The 23,863-nt window shown below is 38.9% G+C and overlaps 2 protein-coding genes across 2 annotated transcripts in view; one reads left to right on the forward strand and one right to left on the reverse strand.

Moving 5' to 3' along the window:
* LOC119781548 (V-set and transmembrane domain-containing protein 2-like protein) overlaps positions 1-8,551 on the forward strand; it is a 68,301-nt gene extending 59,750 nt beyond the window's left edge. The window contains exon 4 of the mRNA XM_038282054.1: positions 4,990-8,551. Within this exon, the coding sequence (XP_038137982.1) occupies positions 4,990-5,445 (456 nt within the window). The 3' untranslated portion in view covers positions 5,446-8,551. The remainder of the gene's footprint in view (positions 1-4,989) is intronic.
* Positions 8,552-20,922: 12,371 nt separating this feature from the next.
* Positions 20,923-23,863, reverse strand: part of tti1 (TELO2 interacting protein 1) — a 34,995-nt gene continuing 32,054 nt past the window's right edge. The window contains exon 14 of the mRNA XM_038282062.1: positions 20,923-22,126. Within this exon, the coding sequence (XP_038137990.1) occupies positions 21,925-22,126 (202 nt within the window). The 3' untranslated portion in view covers positions 20,923-21,924. The remainder of the gene's footprint in view (positions 22,127-23,863) is intronic.

Consider the following 23,863-nt stretch of genomic DNA (forward strand, 5'->3'; position numbering starts at 1 on the left):
AGCCAGAGCGGAGCGAACCACGCCGCTCCCCCACCGGACGAAGCCAAAGCAGCACAGCCATGTCCGCCGCCCCCCCCCCCCCGCCGCCCGCACCAGGCCCTGACACGCGGCCAGAGCAGCTCCGCCGCCCCGGCCCCCCAACACGCGCCGGCCATAGCCACTCAAAGCCCCCAACCGCCCCGCAGCCCCATCCGCCGCGATCAGCGGGAACAGAGCAGCTCCGCCATGCCTCCAAGAGGGAAAACCCACCCGAATACCCAGCCAGCGCAGCCAGCCCGCCCAAACCGGCCCCCCAACACCACCCCCGCCGGAGCCGCCCGGACCCCCACACACCAGCGGCGCGCCGCCAGCAGGACCCACACCCAGCAGGCCCGCCCGCCCCCCGAGAAAACAGACATAAATAAATAAATACAAAATAAATAAATAGGTAAATTAATTAATTAATTAATAAATAAATAATTACAATTAAAATAAATATGCAAGAGGAGAAGTGCGAGCGGAAAAACCGGAGCCCAAAACCGGACCCAAGACCCGCACCCCACCATGCCGTGCAGCTCCCCCCCCCCGAACCGATACCACAGAACCGGCATAGGAAAGAAACACCGCCCAGGAACCGGCATCGTAGCGAAGGCACCGGCACCGACCCCGAAAATCCCCGAACAACAGCCAGCCCCACCCCGAAGCGGATCCAGTCCCAGGCCCCAGGGATCCGAGGCCCCAAGGGCACCCAATCCCCAGACAGGAGCCCCAGCAAAGCCCCGGCCGGCCGGGCCAGCGGAGAGGCTGCCAGGAATGAGCCAGCAGTCCCCCGGGCATCCACCCCCAGACCCCGAGCTCCACCAGTGCACCGGTGAGCCCCGACGCCAGCCAGCGGAGGGAGAGCAGGACGGGGGGAATGGGCTCCGCACTTAGCGGAGACTTGAGATGTATTTGGGAGAGGGTGCGGTTGAGACCCCAACCTGGGAGAAAAAAAATAAATAAATAAATAAATAAAAATAAAATAAAAAAAAAATAAAAAAACACACCATCTCAATCATGCCTTCCCTCCCTAGTGCCCCCACTCGTACCACAGAAAAAAATAAAAATAAAAATAATAATAAATAAAGAAAATAACAACGCGGACACACATTCACACATACAGCCCTTCTTATCTTTATGGGTACAATGAAACACCCAATGACAAACACTGACAAAGAGAGGCAATAGAGGAGGGAAAAGATTTGGAGGATCTTCTTTATCCAAAGAGCCTCGGTACATAAATAAAACCTGGCAAGAGTTTAACTTTACCTGGAGTAGAAAGTAGCTGAATTACGAAAGAGTATTAGGCCCAGGTTAGAAATTATTTTTGTTCTATTTCGAGCATAAAGTCGTAACATTAAGAGTATAAAGTCATAAAATTTTGAGCATAAAGTCACAACGAGAATAGCCATAACATTACGACAATAAAGTCATATCATTACAAGAATAAAGTCATAATATTACGAGATTAAAGTCATAACATTATGAGAATAAAGTAAAAAAATTACGAGTATAAAGTCGTAAAATTATGAGAATAAAGTTATATTTTATGACAACTCTTAAAAGGAACACTTTCTTCCCTAAAATGAGGAACGTCAAGCATCATGTGCAGTTATACTTTGGCTCTGGTTTGACAAATAAGGAAATCTTTTAGCACACAAGCGTCAAATTGGGCAGAATGTTTGGTGGAGCTGATTGGAGCTCGAAGCTTTCTTTCTGAAACAGGTTGATGTATGATGACTTCATTCTCAACTTTTTTTCAAAATAGAAAATTACAAAATCTCTAGCCTGGCCCTAATACTCCATTGTACTGAATGAACTAATGCACATTGCATTTTAATATTATTCATAATTTTGTTTTATTTCATAAAGAAAATGCTAATTTTTAGAATTATTCATTCCAAATCAAAGCTCCTTTTTTATTCCCATTTTTCAGAGGCATGCATCTCCTGTAAGTGTAACCGCTGCTGAGTCGCAGTAATGAAAACGTCAGCCACAGCTTGAGCGACTGAGTGCATTTATGGCTGTGTTGTGTAGGCGGAGTCAAACACTGCAGGCTGTGCTGCTTTAAAATCATTATGAGTTCTCGCTTGATGTATAAAAGAAGCTGGCTTGTATCCTCTGACTCAAACATAAAATGTATCAGAGCCTTAGATGTAAAGACATATTCTCCAAAATAGTCAGCATTAAGTATTCAGTCTCATACATGCAGGGCAGACTTACACACCCCTACAGGCGTCATATGAGCAGCGGCTTCTGATAAATGGAAGTTGTTCTTATACCCTGGTGGGTCTGATCTCGTGATGTCCTCAGTCTCATCTTCTCCAGAGTGTCGCTTTGTGAACTCCCCAAACTTTCACCTCCTTAAAGTAGTTTCTCCATACTTTCACAGTTTTAAGTAATTTTAGTTCAGCAGCATCATTTCCTCGCTCTGTGGGAGTGGGAGTGATGAACTTGGAGAGAAGCGAAGCTGTTGAGTGCTTTTGCTTCACGGGGATGATTTCCGCAGCAAACCCATTAGTTTTTATCTTCTTCTTTTAGCTTCTTTCATCTTTATCTTCTGTTATATAAAAATATTCTATGAAGTTAGTTTCTTTGTAATAAAGGAAAGAAGTTGTGGTATGATAGGATAGCATCTGGGAGAAAACAAATCAATAATGTAAAGATATTTGTCCAGATTAAGACAGCAGTTTTTATATTTTTAGTTTGTGTTGAATGTATCACCCTGTGCTTGGTGAACACCTAAATAAATGTAGTGCTACCAATTGTCCCAAATGTTGCCTGTTTCAGAGTCCATCCATGTGTATTTTATTCTAAATGTGTTCCTTAAAAAGAGCTATTCTATAAAGGCAGAGGGGTAAACTATGTTAAATATTAAACTGTTTAAAAATAAATTTAACTTTAAATTAGTGTGTTTTTAAAGCACAAATGTTTATACTGAAACAGCAGGATAGGTGGGTGGAGTATCTTACCTAAAGGCCAGATCACAGAGCAGGGGCTCAAAATGGCAAACCACTAATTATAGCATGACCTGCATCCTGAGTTGCCGTCTCATTCCCGAAAAAGATGAATAAATAAATGGAGCTGGACAGAGATGGGAAGTAACGAAGTACAAATACTTCGTTACTGTACTCAAGTAGATTTTTCTGATATTTTTACTTTACTTTACTACTTATTTTTATGGCGACTTTTTACTTCTACTCCTTACATTTTTACACAAATATCTGTACTTTCTACTCCTTACATTTAAAAAAATTGGCTCGTTACTTTAGTTTTGAATCATTTCAATGGAGTTACCGTTATTATTTTTCACGTCATCAATACCAAATTCAATCTAATTGGATGGGAATCTACGTTGCATTTGACGCACCACTACAAGATGAATCGACAGATTCGGCGGTATTCATTCGCGGCAAATCACTGCAGCTTGGTGGCGGTGGCGTTAGCATAGTAGTATGGACGACGAGATGATTGAAAATGAACACAATGGAGATCTAGTCCTATTGGCAGACATCCATTTAAAATGTAGGCAACGGCATGAAAAAATTGGTTTCTACTTTTACTTTTATACTTGAAGTAAATTTACAAGCCTGTACTTTGTTACTTTTACTTGAGTAAAGAAGTTTAATCAGTACTTCCACTTTTACCAGAGTATTTTTTAACACAAGTATCTGTACTTTTACTCAAGTACAGAAAGTGAGTACTTTTGCCATCTATGGAGCTGGATAATAAAATAATCCCAAAGGGGAAACTTGCAAAAGATTTCTTACCTTAACTCAATTGCATCTGAAGTGAGATTTTAAACCTGGTGACTGGTGAAGATTTATATCATCCAGCTCTGAAAGTTCAGGTGGTTCTAAAGAGTAAAAAATCAGAGGGCTGAACACGGAAGTCGGCCTCCGATTTTAACTTCCAATTCGGAAAATGGCTAAAGGGACATTCCACCTCCTTTTTCTTCTGCTTTTGCACCTTTAAACGGCTTTTACAAAACCAATAGCACTGAAAACAGTTCAATCTGGGACTAAATTATTCTACACTACCATCATCAGAATCTTTAAAACACAGTTTAAAATTGGTGAAATGTTTGATAAAGGACGATTTCATGGGTTTTCTATGCATTTAGAGCATCTTAGAGCTGTTTCTGCTAGAAAACTATAATACTTAGACAGCTCAAACCTGGACTAGATTATTCTACACTAATATTAGAATATTTCACGAGACAGATGGGTTTTTAAAAAAAAAACAGTTTACCTGATTTGTGAAAGCTCATAAATGGGCAAAAATTTGTTTTGTTTTTTTTTGCATTTGGACTATATTTTAGATGGTCCTGCTCAAAAGCTATAGTACTTAGAAACCTCTAACATGGACTAGGTTACACTCTTATCAAGTTTTGGATTTGAAAATTAGGGAAATTTTGTGAAATCTGCTGCCTGGCTATCCAAGAGCTCCAGGAGCTATTACATTTTAAGATAAATGCCCAAGAAATCTAAAAAATAACCAATGGTCAACTATTTGTACAATAATTCGGTAATCTGGTTTTGACTTCCGTGCCCGAGACAGTTTGGTTTTAGGAGGCAGATGAATGTTTTTTTAATTTAATTCTACAATAATTTACAGCAGACTGCTAACTGGTAGGAAGGCGGGAAAGAGGGCTATAATATGGTAGTTTCATGACCAAAACAGGAAACTTTGCAGCTCTGCTAGGTTAAAGTATAGGCAAACAAAAACCCTTTTGGTTCTTCATTAAATTTTCAAAAGTTTGATAAAACATTCATGAATCCCAACATCTGTTTTAAAGATTCTTCTATTTCTAACATAGTTCGGGTTTTACTATTAAAAAAGAGCAGATTAAAGAATTGCAAGCTAAAGGAAAAAGGTGGATTTTTATGCATGAAATCATGCTTTATAGTTTAGTTTAGTTTGAGTCTAAATTCTCATGAAGGTCTTTTTCTTTTCTTTGAAACTGTCCAGGTTGTGAAGGTCGTTGGCAGCAACATCTCCCACAAACTCCGCCTCTCCAGGGTCAAAACGTCCGATGAAGGGACCTACGAATGCCGCGTGATCGACTTCAGTGACGAAGGTGGCGCCCGTCACCACCGGGTCAGAGCCTACCTGCAGGTGGTGCCAGAAAGCGACGTTGTCAACTCCGAACACAACGGCAACTTTGAGGCCATGGACGACACCAAGAGGGGAGCATTGGTTGTTGACAGAGAGTTGCATGGCGGAGCCAGGGAGCACAGCCATCACCAGAACCACGGGCACCACCAGGAGCACGGCAAGCGGCCTCAGTCTGCCGCACACCCCGGGCACAGCCACGGCGGGGGCGGCGGTCAGCAGCACAAGGCAGGCAGGGAGCTGAGGAAGAGGGACGTGGACAGTAACCACAGCCACAGTGACTGCTCCAATGAGCCAAGCTGTGCACTCTAAAAGGTTGCTGCACCTAAATTAAAAGATTAAAAAAAACGGTATAAAAAATGTCTAATCACAGCATAAAATCTATCCCTCTCACACAGTACAGGTCTGCAGAGGAATCCAGAATCCATAGAGATGTAAAAAATGTCTTAAAAAGAGCACAGGAGCGTGAACTGTGAAGGGAGAGTGGTAATTTTTATGCTGTATAGTAGTCTGGCTTGGACTGGTCCGTCTGTTAACTGCCTGTTAAGCCTGGCTTCTTAACATTTAATGAGGGGTGGGTGAGGGCTGGTGTGTAGATCTAGGCAGATTTCCTGTTTCTGATCTAAGCATCCACAAATAGATAAACTATTAAAAAATATGATATTAAAAGACTTTAGTCTGCATATCTACTAGTAAATATGTTGCTTGTACTCCAGATACTGTAAATGAGAGTTCTTCATGTTCATACACCCTCCACTGCCTTACTGTCACTCCATACGCAGAGACAAGCAGGATAGAGGAGGATTTTACTGGGTTTTGTTGCATTTCTATAGAAACAGCTGAAGTACAGGTATTTACAGAATCAACCAAAAACTGTCCATTCCTTTCTAGTCTGGCTTTATACCTTCAGCTCTTGCGCCTTTGTTTTACTGTGTGTGTTCATGGATATTAACATGATGTAAAAGCTGTATACACCCAAATATGGACAAGTTATTTTTCCCTAGTGTTTGTTCCCAGCGGAGAAAAATGTGCTTTCTTCAGCAGGAATTCATCAAGGTCCCCAAACACCCGCCTGTCTGATCAAGGGCAGATTCTGTCTTTTTATTTTGCTCTGAGTGAATAACTCAGAGAAACTGGGGGATTTCAATAAAAACAAAGGACATCACAAGCCAGCAGTTCTTTAGAGTTAGGAAAAAGGACTTTTCTTCATCTCTGCATGTCCAATCGCAGTTTATTTAATTAAACTACTCCTTGCTGGGGTAACTAGTTAGAAAGGGATCAAAACAGACACTTATTAAACACAAGATGGAATATGGCGGCTAAGATTATTGACCTCCAAAAAGTAATTATACCTATTGATATCTATATATATTTACATCTTAAACACAAACTTTTGTTTGGGATTTTTAACCAGACCAGGACAGAGAAGTGGTTATAGTTTTAATTTTGTTTAACATTGGGAAACCTAAACGATAAGTGTGTTGTCACGGAAAGAGGCAAAGAGATTCCTGCTGGATAAATAAAGCTACTACCAGTTCAAAATTAATGATTTAGATTCAGTGCAGTGCGTCATTACCAGAATGATTACTACCAATGCAGCTTTGATTGTTTCTACAGTTAAACCACATAAAATCTGTGGGCTTTACTTGTGACACAAGGTTTCTCCTTCTGACGGACTGCTATAAAGGCAATTTAAGGGTATATTTACTCTATAGTCCGTTTTCATTGCAGTTGAATATCCGATTTTCTAAGTTTCCAGTCAGAAAACAACAAAGCTCTTCTTAAATCCAAATTCTGACTGACTGGTCAGGAATTGGCAAGAAACTGTGGCTCGATCCCAATACTTCAATTTGTAGCTCCTACTCCTTTACCTTTCATGGGGTCAATAATAATAAAGCTGTCCTGGGCAGGAGCCCCAGACTGCTGTGCTGAATCCAACAGCCCTCAGCCTTATGCTACTTTCAGACTGCATGCAGCAAGAGCAGCAAAAACACCCGTGCTGCTTCATTTTTGATGCTTGTACAAGTTTAGTTCTAATGGCTAAAGCATCTTTGCTGCTTCAGCTTCGCAGTGGAAAGTGGGTCTGATGCGCGTTGGGCGTAGCTACCCTATGCTTTCTTTTCCTTGTTACGATGGCAGCTATATTTGCTGTAATCAGTGGGTAAAAGTTACTTTTAATGTTTTTAAGTGAGAAAGTCCACCTGAAAACTTTATCTGTGCAGTTAGTTAATCAAGATTACAATCCTGCCTTCAAATATTGTTTCTGCTGGAGCCGCTCAGACCCACATACCGGTGGAGCTCTGTTACTAGGAACCCAGTTCAACAGCAGCCTCTGGCCCGCTTGCCTCTTTGCTAGTGTTCACAACGGTTAGAAGGCGTTTTTCACATACGTAATCTAAATTGCAGGCACCAGAATAATAAAATCAAACATATTTTACCTGCAGGGTTCTACATTTTAAGTAAATGTAAGCGTTAATAAACAGTTTTCAGGTGAGTGATCACAGCAATCTGCATCTGCAGCACTGTGTCCGTCTCCCTTCCAGCTCCAAATCAGCTCTCCTGATTGGTTGATATGGAGCGTCGAGCAGTAAAAGTTTAACTTTTCCAACTCAAGCAGCTGCTGCTTCTGAAGCGCATCGCGCGCGTCAGATGCTCAGAAGCTCACGACGCACTGCTCCTGCTGCTTCAAAGCGCTGCGGGACCTTTTGCATGCATGTAAACTAGCTGCCTCTGCTGCTTTAGGTGTGAACGTGGCATTAGAGCCAACATTATATGATGGACACGCACATGAAAGGGGCCGGTCAAATTGGCACCATAACCTAACTACAAAAAATATATAATATGATATGTAATATAAGCACTACAAAAAACAAATGTAACAACATTTTTTGGGAATGACTGAAGCTATCCATTACAAAACCCCAAAAATATGAAGGTGAGGACATACATGTGTCACACAGAGTACATGTAAAAAAAATAATGTTTTTATGGGTCTTACCATAATGCCAAAGGTTTGTTGGCAAGCGCACAGCTTCTAGGCAGTGGCTAGGAACATCAGGATCTCCTGGCTTCTTTCTAACAGGCAGCACTATTCAGAAAGCTGCTATTATGGTGACTGCAGGAGCACTTTCACCAAGGTTTAAGTGTCAGTACCGATTTGAGGTCTTCAGATTGAGCCAATGCTTGAGAACATAGTTACATGCAGGGACTGTAAAGAAATTTCCAGTGTTAGCTATTTAGCTGCTTAAATCTTATCAAATCAATCACACACAGTGCTATATAGGATCTAAATGTGAACATTTCCTTGAAAATCTCTTGTAAAATGGAGGGGAAAAGTTGCAATCGTCTTTTTATTGCTCATACTAGTTAGCACCAAAAACAATCAGCAAGTTTAGCTCTTGGTTTTAATAGCTGCAAATAGAACGCAACTCAGATTTGCCTCTGAATCATCTGCTTTTCTTAGATCAAATACAGCATTACTCAGTTATTAGCCAGGTTTATAGAAATCTGCAACAGTGTCCATTTACCCTTCTGCACCACTGAGTCTGCAGTTGGAAGAACAATTTTCTTTAACAGCACATCATGAGATTCAGATATTTGCAATCTTTCTTAAAAAGATAAAGCATTAATTTCCTCCCCACAGCATGATGCTGCCACTACCTGCATTCATTAGATTAAATTAGATTCAGACTGATTCACTAATCTGGGTCTCCTAAAGGCGCTTAGTTGGATTTTTTTAATTAAGGAATATCTAAGAAGGGGTTAAATAATGCCTTTAACATTTTGACATTTCAGGTTTTAAATCATTTTATATTATATTATATTATATTATATTATATTATATTATATTATATTATATTACATATTTTAATTCTTTTCAGAAATCTTGCATTATTTTGCGTCGGCTTTGCATATAATTCCAGTAGACATTAAGTTGCTGTGACATGACAAAATATAGGAAAGTTTTAAGCAAAATCCGATGTTTTGCAATCTAATTTTTGGGTTAAACTATTCCGCTTGCAGCTTGGTTCCCTCTTTCTATCACCCAGTGCTCATTGATTATTAAAAATCAAAAACAAAAAAAAGCCTCAACCTTGTCTACTACAAGCCTCCAATCCACTCTGTACATATGCTGTATATTATGAAACAAAGTAAATGCATGTTTAGTCAGTTTCTTAAAAAAAAATCCTTTTTAAACCAAAATACTCAAACACAATGTGTTAGTACTTTGTCATGTACGAGTTTATTATTATTATTATTTTTCTTTGAAAATAATTCAGTAGTGTTTGTTTTTATTCCTTTTATCAATCTGGCTTATGAAGTCTTGTCAGTTTGACATTTTTAAAGCCATCCTTGTTGTTTTCCTGCTCTCCAAAAGTGCTGTACAGACAGATGAATGACATTTTCTTCATAGCTGCTCAGAGGGGGGGCTTTCCCCTCACGTATCTTAGTACTTGCAGTGTTTCTAAAGCTACTGTATGTAGAAGGGTTGCAAGGTAACCATCTGAGAGACAATCTCTGCGATAATCTCCTTGCATGGATTTCTGTGCAAAGCTCAGAGCGTTTGTAGAAGCAGACAAGAGCGCAGTGTGGGCGCTTAATTGACAATATTTCACTCTGAATGGACCTAAAGGCTGTTGATAAGCTAAAAAATCCCTTCAATAATAAGAAATGTATGAGAAGATGTTGCCTAAACAATAAAACTGACTTTCTGCTTCTTATCTTTTTTTTGTTTTGTTTTCCAAGGCCACGAGCAGTTTTGCCTCTGCTGTATCTTTTCACTGTTTGCAGAGGAGAGATGGATTCAATGAACGATTGCTTTCATTTTAAGACAGTAACTTTGATTTGTTTCGTAAAGGCATCCCTATTGAGGACCAGAGGTAACATGTACATTTCTTCTAGAATGTTTGGTCTCACACTAAGTGTATGGCTTTATCAAATGAAATAAATTGTATATCAAACCATAAACTGTCCCTCGTTATTCAGGTGAAAAGGTGACTGAACGTCCTAAACTGTCTCCATGCGGTTCCAACCGAGGCATGTTTTCCTCTTATTTGTCACCTTTGGTTTGGCTTTCATCTCTGCATGTGTCTGTATGCATTAAGGAGAAACAGCGTTAAGTTGTTGACTGTGTGTAATGGGTGCTGCCAAACACCTCCCCTCCCTCTGCAGCTGATGACTAATGGTGCTATTGTCAGCAATGGCAACAGGATAAATAGCAACAGCACAGGAGGAGATAAAGAGGCGCTGTGGCACGCTTGCTAACATTAAAGCCGGGCCAGCTAAATACAATACATGTGGCGATCTCACCCCTCCTTCCCCTCTAGCACCAGAAGCTGCATACTTTCATTACAATGCTAGGAGGTAAAGCGCTTTCAGGTGCAGCCATCACAGAGGGGATTAGATAACACAGGTGGCTTCCTGTTTTCTCCATTTATACATGATCTCTTTAGCCCTACCAGATTTCAGTGTCATGATGTGTGCGGCGCCACTTGTGGCTGCAGCCATCCTGGATGGGACTGCTGGGCAGATATGCTTTGTTTGTTCTAAAAACCAACAGTTATAAATAATTAGAACCCTTCTTTCTTTTTAGGACTTCAACATAACACTTTTTAATCATACTGACCACTCAAAAGGAAGTAGAGACTTAATCACAGAGTATTAAAAAAAACAAATTTAGGCCAATATTTCAGCAGATCTATTGGCTGTTTTGCCCAGGGAAAAGTCCAGAGTTTTTTGTCTAACAGAAACTCTGCAAGGTATATATGTAAAATTTCAAAATGTGTTTGCAACAGACAAAATTAAAAAATAATATTTTAAATGGTTGATAAACATATAAGGATTTTTTTTCCAAATTCAACCCTTAATCCTACTTTATGAAACCCAAGTTCAAAATTTAAAAAGAGACATTTACTAAGCAGTTATCTTAAATTAAGGGCTTCATCTGTGGAGGTGTCAAGTAAGAAAGTACAAATACTTTGTTACTGTACTTAAGTACACTTTTTAGGTATCTATACTTTACTCCATTACTTATTTTTCTTCCTACTTCTGACTTCTACTCATTACGTTTTGAAGTATCTGTACTTTCTATTTCTTGCATTTTTAAAACAAACATTACTCGTTACTCTTGGCTTCAGTTAAATGTTTATAAATATTTATTTCCTGTCATGTGAGCCATCCAATGTAGATCATTGGCGCCATCCACATTTAGTGAAAACTAGTGTAATTGGATGAGTCATATAACGCAAACACTCATTGGTTAGTTAAAGGAAATCATCATCAGCAAGCAGGTGTTCTTCAAACTGCTAACATGAATTGTCTATGCCATGCTACAATGTCGGATTCAGAAAAAGATGTTGAAATTTCTGAAAGGTCGGACACAGGAGAGAGCGTATCGGGAGATGGAGACCAACAAGACCTCCCTCATCCTTGGCCCAATTTCGAAGTTTTGAAATAGTTAAAAAATTTAGCTTTCAATTCATATAGTGGCATCTGACTGTTTTTTTAAAGGTTACTTTATACTTTAAGTAGTTTTTGGAGCGCATACTTTTTCAATTTTACTTGGGTAAAGAGGTCAAGTTGATACTTCAACTTTTACCAGAGTGTTATTAAACTGCAGTATCTATACTTCTACATAAGTAACAAATGTGTGTACTTTTGACACCACTGAGCATCTGTAACATCTTGCATGCTTAAAAGAGCGTCTGAGCCACCTCGACTCAAGGTGGGAGAACTGCTAATAGAAAAAAAGCTTAGAAAAAAGAGGTTATTGCCTAAGACAACAAATAAAAGAAAAGTTAGAAAAGCTGTAAGCATAGTCTGTAAGGTTAGGACTAAATGGACCAAAGGTCACACCAATAGGAAATTGCAGAAAGAGAAGCTACATGCAGCATCAGCTTTATCCCAACAAACTACTGCTATCCAGCCCTGCCACAGAAGGACCAGATTGCATCATTTCAGTGATTCCTCCATTAACACAGGTGTGGGAGTTGATGAGGACAAGGCTGGGGATCAGTCTGTTATTCAGTCAGAATAACACACTGGACCCTTTAAAAGGAGGACTGTGCTTGATAACATTGATCCTCTTCTGTTACCACGGCTACCTTCAGGGAAACGCATTCGGTCATCATTGCTTTGCAGAAAAACAGCAAAGTTTAAAGCAGATAATAAGAATGAGCCTCAGTCAGCCATCTTTTTGATTATCAATGACTTCATGATCAATTGTCACAATCAGGTGGAAAAAACAAAAAAAAACAAATATTCTGGCAAACTTTCAGCATTGATTATGCAAGAATAGACGACCATCAGTCAGGACTCGTTCCAGCAGGTGATTGACAGCAGGCCAGGTGGAATTACAGAGGTCCTATGAAAGAAGGCTCAACACTGCAAATACTGACTTCTTGCATGAAGGAAGTGTAACTGTCATTAACAGCTTTGATATTTATTAAATGCTTGTAATTATATTTCAGTATACCATAGAAATATCCAACAAAAACATCTAAAAGCCCTGTAGCACCAGACCCTGTGAAAATATCATATTTGTGTTATTATCAAAACCTTTGGCCACAAACTCTACTACCAACCAATAATAATCTGAAGAAAAGCCAGCTCCATTTAATTAGCCACTACATAAATGTTCTAAAAAAGGATTTGTGAATCTGGTGTTTTGAAAGATGAATCAAAACAGAAACTTTCTTTTTCTGCAAATATTTATGATCATTTATCTAATTCAGATTGATTACTGCAAACCATTATGTTTGGGGATCAGTCAGTGACACATCTATGAGTCCCCTTGCGTTTGTTAAAAATGCTGCAGGACAGCTCCTGAGGGGAACAGGAAAGTCATGATGATCATGTCACCTGTATTTTAATGTTGCTTCATTGGTTTCCAGAGCATTTTAGGATCCATTTTAAAGTTCTCTGCAATAGTACAGGTGCTGGTCATAAAATTAGAATATCATGAAAAAGTAGATTGATTTCAGTAATTCCATTTAAAAAGTGAAACTTGTATATTATATTCATACATTACATACAAACTCATATATTTCAGATGTTTATTTTGTTTAATTTTGATGATTACAAATGACAACAAATGAAAATCTCAAATTCATCATATCAGAAAATTAGAATATTACTGAAGACCAATAAAAACAAAGGATTTATAGAAATGTTGGCCAACTGAAAAGTATGAACATGAAAAGTATGAGCATGTACAGCACTCAGTATTTAGTTGGGCCTCCTTTGGCCTGTATTACTGCAGCAATGCGGCGTGGCATGGAGTCGATCAGTCTGTGGCACTGCTCAGGTGTTATGATAGCCCAGGTTGCTCTAATAGTGGCTTTTAGCTCTTCTGAATTGTTGGGTCTGGTGTATTGCATCTTCTTCTTCACAATACCCCATAGATTTTCTATGGGGTTAAGGTCAGGAGAGTTTGCTGGCCAATTAAGCACAGGGATACCATGGTCCTTCAACCAGGTACTGGTAGCTTTGGCACTGTGTGCAGGTGCCAAGTCCTGTTGGAAAATGAAATCTGCATCTCCAAAAAGTTGGTCAGCTGCAGGAAGCATGAAGTGCTCTAAAACTTCCTGGTATGTGGCTGCGTTGACCCTGGACCTCAGAAAACACAATGGACCAACACCAGCAGATGACATGGCACCCCAAACCATCACTGACTGTGGAAACTTTACACTGGACTTCAAGCAACGTGGATGAAGTGCCTCTCTTCTTTTCCTCCAGACTCTGGGACCTTGATTTCCAAAGGAAATGGAAAATTTACTTTCATCAGAGAACATGACTTTGGACCACTCACCAGCAGTCCAGTCCTGTTTCTCTTTAGCCCAGGCAAGACGCTTCTGACGCTGTCTGTGGTTCAAGAGTGGCTTGACACAAGGAATGCGACAGCAGAAACCCATGTCTTTCATACGTCTGTGTGTGGTGGTTCTTGAAGCACTCACTCCAGCTGCAGTCCACTCTTTGTGAATCTCCCCCACATTTTTGAATGGGTTTTGTTTCACAATCCTCTCCAGGGTGCGGTTATCTCTCTTGCTTGTACACTTTTTTAGACCACATCTTTTCCTTCCCTTCGCCTCTCTATTAATGTGCTTGGACACTGAGCTCTGTGAACAGCCAGCCTCTTTAGCGATGACCTTTTGTGTCTTGCCCTCCTTGTGCAAGGTGTCGATGGTCGTCTTTTGGACAACTGTCAAGTCAGCAGTCTTCCCCATGATTGTGTAGCCTATAGAACTAGACTGAAAGACCATTTAAAGGCTTTTGCAGGTGGTTTGAGTTAATTAGCTGATTAGAGTGTGGCACCAGGGGCCATCAATTTTGAAACTTTTCACAATATTCTAATTTTCTGATATGATGAATTTGAGATTTTCATTTGTTGTCATTTGTAATCATCAAAATTAAACAAAATAAACATCTGAAATATATGAGTTTGTATGTAATGTATGAATATAATATACAAGTTTAACTTTTTAAATGGAATTACTGAAATCAATCCACTTTTTCATGATATTCTAATTTTATGACCAGCACCTGTACGTTAAGAACCCTGGTTCGTTTTAAAGTGCTTTACAAAGAAAGAAGCTGTGGGATGGTAAGGAAGGACAGCAATTATAGTTGCGCCACAGAAATAAAGCAGCTTCAGCACCAAAAGCCTTGGTAAATGAACATGACTTGTTCTCTCCTGTTTAATGAGTCAAAATGATGCATAGGATCTATCGCAGGGGTCACCAACATGGAGCCTGTGGGCGTTTGGGGGCCCTTCAGGACCACATGGGGGGCCCTCAGCGTCTTCTGAAAACCAATCAACTGACCAGTGGGCTAAGTTTGAAATTCTATTTTATTCTGTTGCTCTTCTTTTTTATTAATTTATGGAGCATTTCATCATATTAATCATATAGACCAGGGGTAACCAATTAAAAATCAGCAGGGTCGGAATAAAGAAAATCAAAGACATGGTCCAGAGACATTAATTATACATTAATTATAATCTAATAATTTTAATAATTCCATTTTCCATTTTAAAATCTAAAGTGTTTTTTGAAGTAGAGAGCAACAATCGTTCAGTTTGGTATAGAGACCATTTCCTGATTCACATATTCTATAAAACACCTGAACTGAGCCCTGCAGGGCTTTAAACCTGGGTTTGAATGGCGACAAAGCAATTCTAAAGCACATACAGTATCAAGGTGCTCATTTTGAGCCTGGATCCATATTTATTTTTATGTTAAAGGTGGAAAATCCTGCTTCAAAGGTTTGCGTGTATAAAAACGTGAGCTATTTCACTGCGCACGCTAAAAAATGTACAAACTGATCTATCAACAGTGTGCTAAAAGGATTTGGTCTTTAAAACGTGCTAAATAGCGCCTCTTATCCATTTAGTACTTTTTCTGCAATGAATACGCAATATGGGGCGTTTACACGCAAAAGTGCGTCTTGTGGGAGGAGAACATGTAAATATATTAATTTAGCACTCGCAAAGTGATTTATTAAACCTAAAAACAATTTTGCTAACGGTATCTGACTCTATATTTAACACGTTTAAAAAGAAGGTGCAAATGGTCTGTATGCGTAATTGCGCACACATGGCAGCGGTTATTGTCGCAAGAAGGAGACATCGAAATGAAGCAAGGAGACGCAGAGAACGCATTTTTTCACTCCATGTGAATATTTTTGGAATGAACGAGGAAATGATCATCAAAACATGTCGTTTATCCAGCATTGCCATTTTGGAGCTGTTGGGGGAACTCCAAATGGATTTGGAGCCAGCCACAAGTAGGACCCACGCAATACCAGATATCACAAAACTCCTTGCAACATTGCTCTTTTTTGCGTCTGGGTCATTCCAGCGTACGGTTGCAGCGAGAGCTGGGATCTCCCAATCTCGTTTTTCAGAAGTGCTGTCCGACGGGGTCGGAGTTCTCCCCCTGCGCCTGTGGAGCAACATGCCAATGTTGTGGGGATGCGTAATCTCATCCACAGTCACTTCTTGTGGGCAATTTGGTATGTGCATTTTTCTACAGGCCAATACAAAACACCTGTTTTTTTGTTGTTGTTGTTTTTTTGTTTTTTTTTACTGCAGTGAAGTAGAAATTCAGCCACATACCACCTTAAGGATTAAAGGTTGCCAAAGGTTTTTCTTTATATATCACTGTAAGATTTAAATTTCTTAATGCACTAGTTTGTAGAAACTACAAACTACTTTGCCGCAAACCACAAAACGCGCAAAACCATCATTTAAATAGGGCGTCTCCAACAGTTTTGCACCTGCCACCAGTTACCCAATCGCTCTTGTTAAATCACCCGCAAACCATGGTCCAGCCCCTCGTGCAAAATTCCAGTTTGCGAGCGCAAATTACTGCACGCAAAATTGGATCTTGATAAATCCGGCCCTAAATGTGCAGGGTCATCTTTAAGCACTATTTCACTTTTCTTTCACCAGTTCACCGCTGTTCTTCCAGCAGTCCACACTTTCTCTGCTCTCTTTTTATGGCCAATATTTCAGCCTGCTGTGTCTAAAAGTAGCAGCAGCAGCAGCCCAGACTGACAGCAGCTCATTGGCTAAATTGTATCACGTATAGCCTGGTCCTGGAAGCTCTGGAGGGCTTTACCATATTATCAGGAGAAGCAGCGCAACTGAAGTTAGACACCGTCGTCTGACAACATGCGGTAATTTATAAATGCTTTAAATCAGGTTGGGTCCGGAACCAGACCTCGGTCCTCTAATCTAGCATTAAAGCATTTATAGAGATTTCAAAATGGCAATTTTTAAAAGATAATTTGAAGTTAAAAGAAACAATAAAGATATGTTTATTATGCATGAAGTATAGATTAACACCGACCTTTCCAGCTCACAGGTCAGTGTTGGTAACTCTTCCAATGACTCAGTGACCATGAAGTAGCCTGCAGCCTTAAAAAAGGTTGGTGACCTCTGATCTGTGTGCTCTTGGTGATGCAGGAGGCTGTGAATATTTAAGTTTACCAACTGAATAACTTAAGCACTAAGACATGTTTTATGAATAGTTTTAGTAAAGAATCTCCCAGTTTGACCTTAATTATCAGAATTAAGCTCAGACCAACTGTAATATGTAGTGTAATATGTACTATTTGTGATCGTTGTAATGTCTGAGCTACACGGTGCCCATTATTCAATTCAGTTTATTTTTCCAGCCCCAATTTAAAACATGTTTTGTCTAAATGTAGTTTACAGAGTTAGTTTAATTCAACATTTTCTCTGTAATGCAGGGGTCTGTAACATTTACAACATTTACAATCCAAAGAGCCAGTTTGGACTTTTGTCCAGCTAATAAAACTTGTTTAGAGCCACAAAATATTGTATGATTTTCTTCTTTACAACAAGAAAAAGATAACTTATATTTCAGAAATTTGAACCGTGAGAAGATTTGTCATTTTGAAACAACCATTGTATCATTTAAAATTTTAGGTTTTAAAATTAAGGGAAAAAACTTGCTAAATAAGAACAAATGCATTTTTCAATGGCTGCTGATATTTTTTAGAAACCATGTTGAAAAAAGTTTTTCCACTTAAAAAAGATTAAAAATAATATATTTCTGTTTTTTGAAATTGAATACAATTAGACGGTAAGGGAAATGCTAAATCATTTTTTTTTGTATATCTATCATTCAAGTAATCAACCAATGTGATGAAGAGCCTTTGTTGAGTGTCTAAAGAGCCACTTGCGGCTCCTGAGCCATAGGTTCCTGCTCTAATGAAACCTAATAGATTACATCAAGTCATTGACTACAGAAATCCTTCACATCCAGCATGCATGCAGCAAAAATGAAGAGGGAAAACTCTCTTTTAACAGGAAAAACTTTCAGTTTTGGTCAATTTTGGCCTCCCCAGGGACAAAAGCTGCATTGTTCTGCCTGAAGGAAGACAGCATTTCCCATGAGGACAAGAAAGAGGGAAAATCCTGATCGCCTGTAGTTGGATTGAACTACATTTCTGTTTCTAGTGGCTGTGAAAGAGGAATAGCAATGAGGTAATGACTTCTCAGCGACTGATGTGCTGACAAGCTTAAAGCTTTGAAACCGATATAGTTATGTTTGATAATTTCACAGTAAACAAACGTATAGATCCCAGCAGGAAGGAGCTGCACAAATATAGTCTCTCAGAGAAATTTTGTCTCATTGAATCCTTTCTTAATAACAAGAAAGGGGGAAGTGACGTATGCAGTTAACCAGTCTGCACATTTGCAGTTAATCTGTGTGGCAGGGTTACTGCCTCCCTCCTCAAAGTTGCATAGTCTCAGTGAAAGGGATACAGACAGTCTTGGTCCATGACAGAGGTGTCAACTAGTTATACGTCCATGTATATTCACAAAAGTTAAGTTACTTAGAGTTGGTTTAAATAAAATCGAGGCTATACTGTAAGCCTGGAGGGTGACAGTGGAAGAACAATTTCTTTTATCTGCAAAAGTTCTTTGAGACACTGTGTTAAAGTGAAGGTAAAAGTCAAATCATGAACAAACTCTTGATTTACTTATCAATATAAATGATTTTATTTCATTACTGATATAGATTAACAGTTTGATATCTTAACTTACCAAAATACCCCTCAAACATTGATGGATTGTAGAAGACTTTACTTGCCATAGTTGGTACTTATTTTACAAGAAATAGACTAGTAGCTATATAGATATAGTATAGCTTCACCTCATCGGCTCCTGTTTGGCTGTGACACCATACTGGATAGAAACATCAGCTGTGCTGCTGCCATGGACACCTTTGTTTATAGATGATGGTGATCGGCCTGTTTTTCAGTGAAGTCCTGTTTCTCTGGTTGTGACTGACTGGATGTGCTCTCTTTCATCCTCTGACATGGGAGCTGGCTCGGAGTTCGTGTGCCTGGCTGTTTATTTCCTGGATGGGGCCGCATTTTACAGCTGCTTTTAGTATCTCTGCTTGTGTCTCCTTGAACCCCAGTCGGCCTCGGCAGATGGCCGCTCACACTGAGCCTGGTTCTGCTGGAGGTTTCTTCCTGTTAAAAGGGATTTTTTCCTCTCCACTGTCGCTACAAGTATGCCTAGTGTGAGGGATTGCATTTGAGTCAATGGGTCAATGCAATCAACTGGTTTTCCTTAGATAGAAAACTTTGAATCAATTTGACTGTATGATCTGGTAATCTGTAAAGTGCCTTGAGATGTGTTGTGAATCAATTAATATAAATAAACTAAATTAAATTGGATCATGGTATTTGGGGAATATGTTAATATTAGATAAATATAGACCTTGAGCTGGGATCCAAAATAAAACCTTATGTCAAAATTTCAATGATAAATCCTCAGCCTTTTAGGGAGAGAAGTGCCCAATGAAGCATTACCAACTGGAATAATTCACTGAATATTTTACTTAAAAGCCAGCTTAAAAATAAACACGTTAATGGATTTTACACAAACAAAGACACTGACCACAGTAATGTTGTCAAATAATGCTTTATTTAAACCAAGCAGGGTGGTTCAGTCACTTCTTTTAACAATAAAGAAACAACATGAAAATCAAATTTGTATTTACAACATGCACCTGTCCAGAAGGACAGATGGAAATGGAGCGTTATCCCTGTGAGTTAAAGAGGGACCAGTTTTGCTCCTGGTTTGGACACCATGACGTTAAACACAGACATTCAGAAAAGGTATCAGACTCATTTTCCAGTTTATTATTTGCAGGCAGTGCTGTAATAGACTGAATCCTTCTCAACAATTAGCAGCTCCTTTATTGGTTACCTCTGATACAAACATATTCATGTACTATAATTGAACTTGAGTCAGAGAAAAATACCATTAATTTCTGCTTTTAAAAATGACAAAACAATTTCAAAAATTAAGATAGTTTAAGGTATACTTTATGTTTTATAGAGCAAAACTGCATTAAAAGACAGCAGTGTTCATTGATAATTTTCCACATCAAGGAAATATCGAATGTAAAAGATTAGGTTATGGAATAGAGTTTCCATTTAAGAGTTTAAGTCACTGAAAATTTAGCCCCCATTTGCTGAACTTTGAGCTGTCCCAATCAAAATGGGACAGCTAAGAGAACCTGGGGAACTGTGTTTGGAACGGCAAGATGTTTGTTAATTAAACTGCCAAATGGGTTATGAGCATATGCTGCTATTATAAACAACAGACGTTACAAAGGTGTTGGGCAGATGCCGTATTACATGTTAACCGCTAAGAAGTGAGACCTTTAAACATTGAAACCACAGAATAGGCTTTGGCACCAAAGTTCTAGATGACAACTGACAAAGGCTAAAGGATAGGTGTCAAAACGTTCTCAGAACTGAGAGAAAGTCCAGTTGGCTCCTGATTTGTGGTTGGCACGATCCAGATGACTGAGAATTTACACAGGATTAGATAGATAGATTATATCATATAGTGATAGATTATAGATTATAGATTGATTATATCATATAGATAGATTCATATAGTGACAAAGGGGTTTTGTTGCTTATGCCAAAAATAGCCCTGCATTTCCTGTCCTTCATCCAGACAAAGACAAATCACTGGAGATTAGGTTGAAAGTTTATGACATAAGCCCTATTTACACTATCTTTTTGAAACCATGTCGAGATCGGTCCAAGCACTGTAACCGAGATAACTGTTGAGTGTAAGTGGCACGCACAACTGAACCAGACCGCGCCAGACACAACCGAACCGCGCTAATAGTTTACAGTCAGTTTCCTTAATCAACCAAAAACTTAAGACATTCATAAAAATACTAGCTTCCCTACCGCCCCACACGATTTCCAGTGATGATTGTGCTTAGCAGTGTGATGAGCCTCAAAGTCCGTTGTTTCCTGCGTCTGTAAGCCGGATTAGACTATCTTTTGTCGTATCCACTTCCCAAAGGCCGACTCTTGGCAAGTAAATTCACCAAAGGCTGCCTTCTTAGCCTGACTCTTCTCAAAGAAATATCACAATGATAAAAAAAAACATATCTTTCTGAATGTTATGGGTGCCGCCATGCTGATTTGCCCGTTTACCTCTGGAGAGCAGTAGTACCATAGATCGCCACTCAGAGGCGAAGAAACATGCTAGCTTGTGGTGTAAATGGTAATAAGGAACCAAGCTCGGCACAAATTGGTTTTCATAGGGTAGTTTAAATGGGGCTATAAAGGACTAATGAAAGGACCACATGAGCAAGAACATTTTAGATGGCAGCCGCCAAAGAACGAATTTCTCCATTGTGGGACAATAAAGGGATTTATATATACATTTTACAAAGGTACAAATGGGTACAGCCTTAGTCATCATTAGGGTATAGAATCCTGAGGACAGAGTATTAATGCAGCAAACAAGAATTGCAAGTTTTTCATGTGGATTGTATGTGCGACAAGTATAACGAGCCCTTAAAGCAGTATTTGTTAGCACAGGTATGTTTATTTGATTTGCTTCTGTTGGACTAAGTAGAGGAAACATATTAAAGCATGAGCTTTACATTGTGTCTTGCAGGACATACATTTTTATACCTGGCCTAAAAATAAACATTGTGCCTGGTATTGATAGAGAAAAGCACTCATTCTTTACATTTAAAGCTGTGTGAATGTATGGTTTGAATCAATTGGAGCCAATGCCTAAGGTTAAGGTGAGATAGAACATCCTTTGTGAATTATTTAAAACTCTGAAGGAGCGTGACGTTTATTTCACATTTATGAAAGACAAAAAATAATCAGCAGCTGCAGTTAGGCATTTTTCTCTGACTTCAAATGTATGTACAATACATAAATATGTTTGCACAATAAATAGCTTTATACTGGATTAGCTGGTTATCTGTCTGAGTCTGAGCCAAACTCTTCCCTCAGCAGCTTCAGTACGTTGTCTGAGTACTCATCTCTTGGCTTGCCCATCCCGCTCAGCTGCAGAGGCTGGAGATCAGGGTGCGGCGGGGTGTAGGAAGAAGGGCAGTGGATCTCATTTAACGTTAACCAAAAGGTATCTGGATCCACCTGGATTAAGTGTCGAAAAACGCTGTGAAGGAAAAAAAAAAATGTTTTCATACATTTTACATTTATTTTTACAGCTTATAAACAGCTTTGTAGTGGGAATGTTTCAAAATAAAAAATATGTGAATGATTCAATAGTGATGATGATGGGATGCAAAAGTCGCAAAATGCTGTCCCTTTAGCCTGAGATTGGTAAAGACAAAACATTATTCAGATAATTAAATGTCCACCTAATTTTAAATAATCCTCGCTTTTCTGCATACCCAAATGGGAAAAAAAATAACTGTAAGCCCAAATTACATGTGTGATGCATCATTTGAAAGCTATAACCTTCTAGTTTCTGAAAATATAAAAACCACGTGACAGAACTAAACTGCATCAGTTCAATAATGATTCAAAGTTGGGGTTTTTCTTCTCGGAAATAACAGGTCTTTTTTGAATAGCAGTAACAAAGACATGCTTGAGAATAGGCATGTTTCATGGTTTTGCATTTATTCTGCATTATATCAACAACAGTTCTAGAGATATGGGACTTTTAACTTCCGCAGTCATCAGCATCTCCAAACCTCTCCAAATATGCCAAATTATTACCAATTGTGCTTATTGCTTTTATACAACAATTTTATCCCAAAAATCACACTGAAGCATTTTGACTGTCACAAAACATTTTTGAAGGAAATATTATTTCATTTTTCAAACTAATTATCTAACAGTGTGCAATGGTCCAGGATCGGATCTGCCTCTGTGCCTTTATACCCGCCTATATATCTTGGCTGCACTATTCAAATTAGCCATGTTTAGCCCTGTTTTCATGGTCATATCATTGGCTAGAGAGCCAAACATTGAATCTGGTCATAACCAACAGCAGCCGGACTTTATGAGGAATAATATGAGGGGAGTAATCGTTAAAACGGCAGCCGAGAGAATGACTTTGACACTTCTAGGGCTGTCCTGGGGTCAAATCCCAAAATGGGACGCCGTTGGCTGGAAGGAGAGGAAAACAAACATACCCAACACTGTGTGGATTTGTTTGGGGAAAATAGGGTAAATAGCAAGACGGTAAGCATTAGTTTTAAGAATCAAACTTTTCTGATGGTAAAAAAAACCTGACTTTATGTGGTGATTTTTTCATCATGGAATGTTTTTACTTATACGCTGTATTATTTTTAATCTGTGGACCAAATGGAGTATAAACAAGATGACTGAAGACTGGATTTATAATAAGACTTCTGGACATCTTCAAAGGTACAGTATGTTGTCGCAGCTCCTTTGTTTTACAATGCTGCTATATCTGTGTTAATTGTGCTTTGGTGCTCGCTGTGTCCATAAAATGAACTTGGTGGTTGAATTGTGGAGAATCTAAGCTTTCTAATGATGTCTAACATGTCTATATTGGTTAAACAAAAGTTAAGTGTTTTATTTGATCTTTGCTGCGTTTCAAAGACGATGACTCAAATTGTGGGACTGAAAAAACTGAACAAACAAAAACCCATCAAAGCATCAAAAAATCTTGGGGGAAAAAGTTTTCAGAGTATTTTGCTTGTTTAAATAAAGTATTTAACTTAAAAGTTAAACATTTTTGAATTGGACATATCAATTTAAATGATAAAGCCTAAGCTATGTAAATTTCATTTATATTATATTAGATGGTATTTTGTTCCCTTTCTTATCATAGTTCTCATTACAGGTTACCTTATAACAAGGAGTTTAAATACCAAATAAATAAAATAATACAGGTGCTGGTCATAAAATTAGAATATCA

Source organism: Cyprinodon tularosa, unplaced genomic scaffold, assembly GCF_016077235.1.
Source record: "Cyprinodon tularosa strain WSP-4 unplaced genomic scaffold, ASM1607723v1 ctg1039, whole genome shotgun sequence".
Lineage (NCBI taxonomy): Eukaryota > Metazoa > Chordata > Actinopteri > Cyprinodontiformes > Cyprinodontidae > Cyprinodon > Cyprinodon tularosa.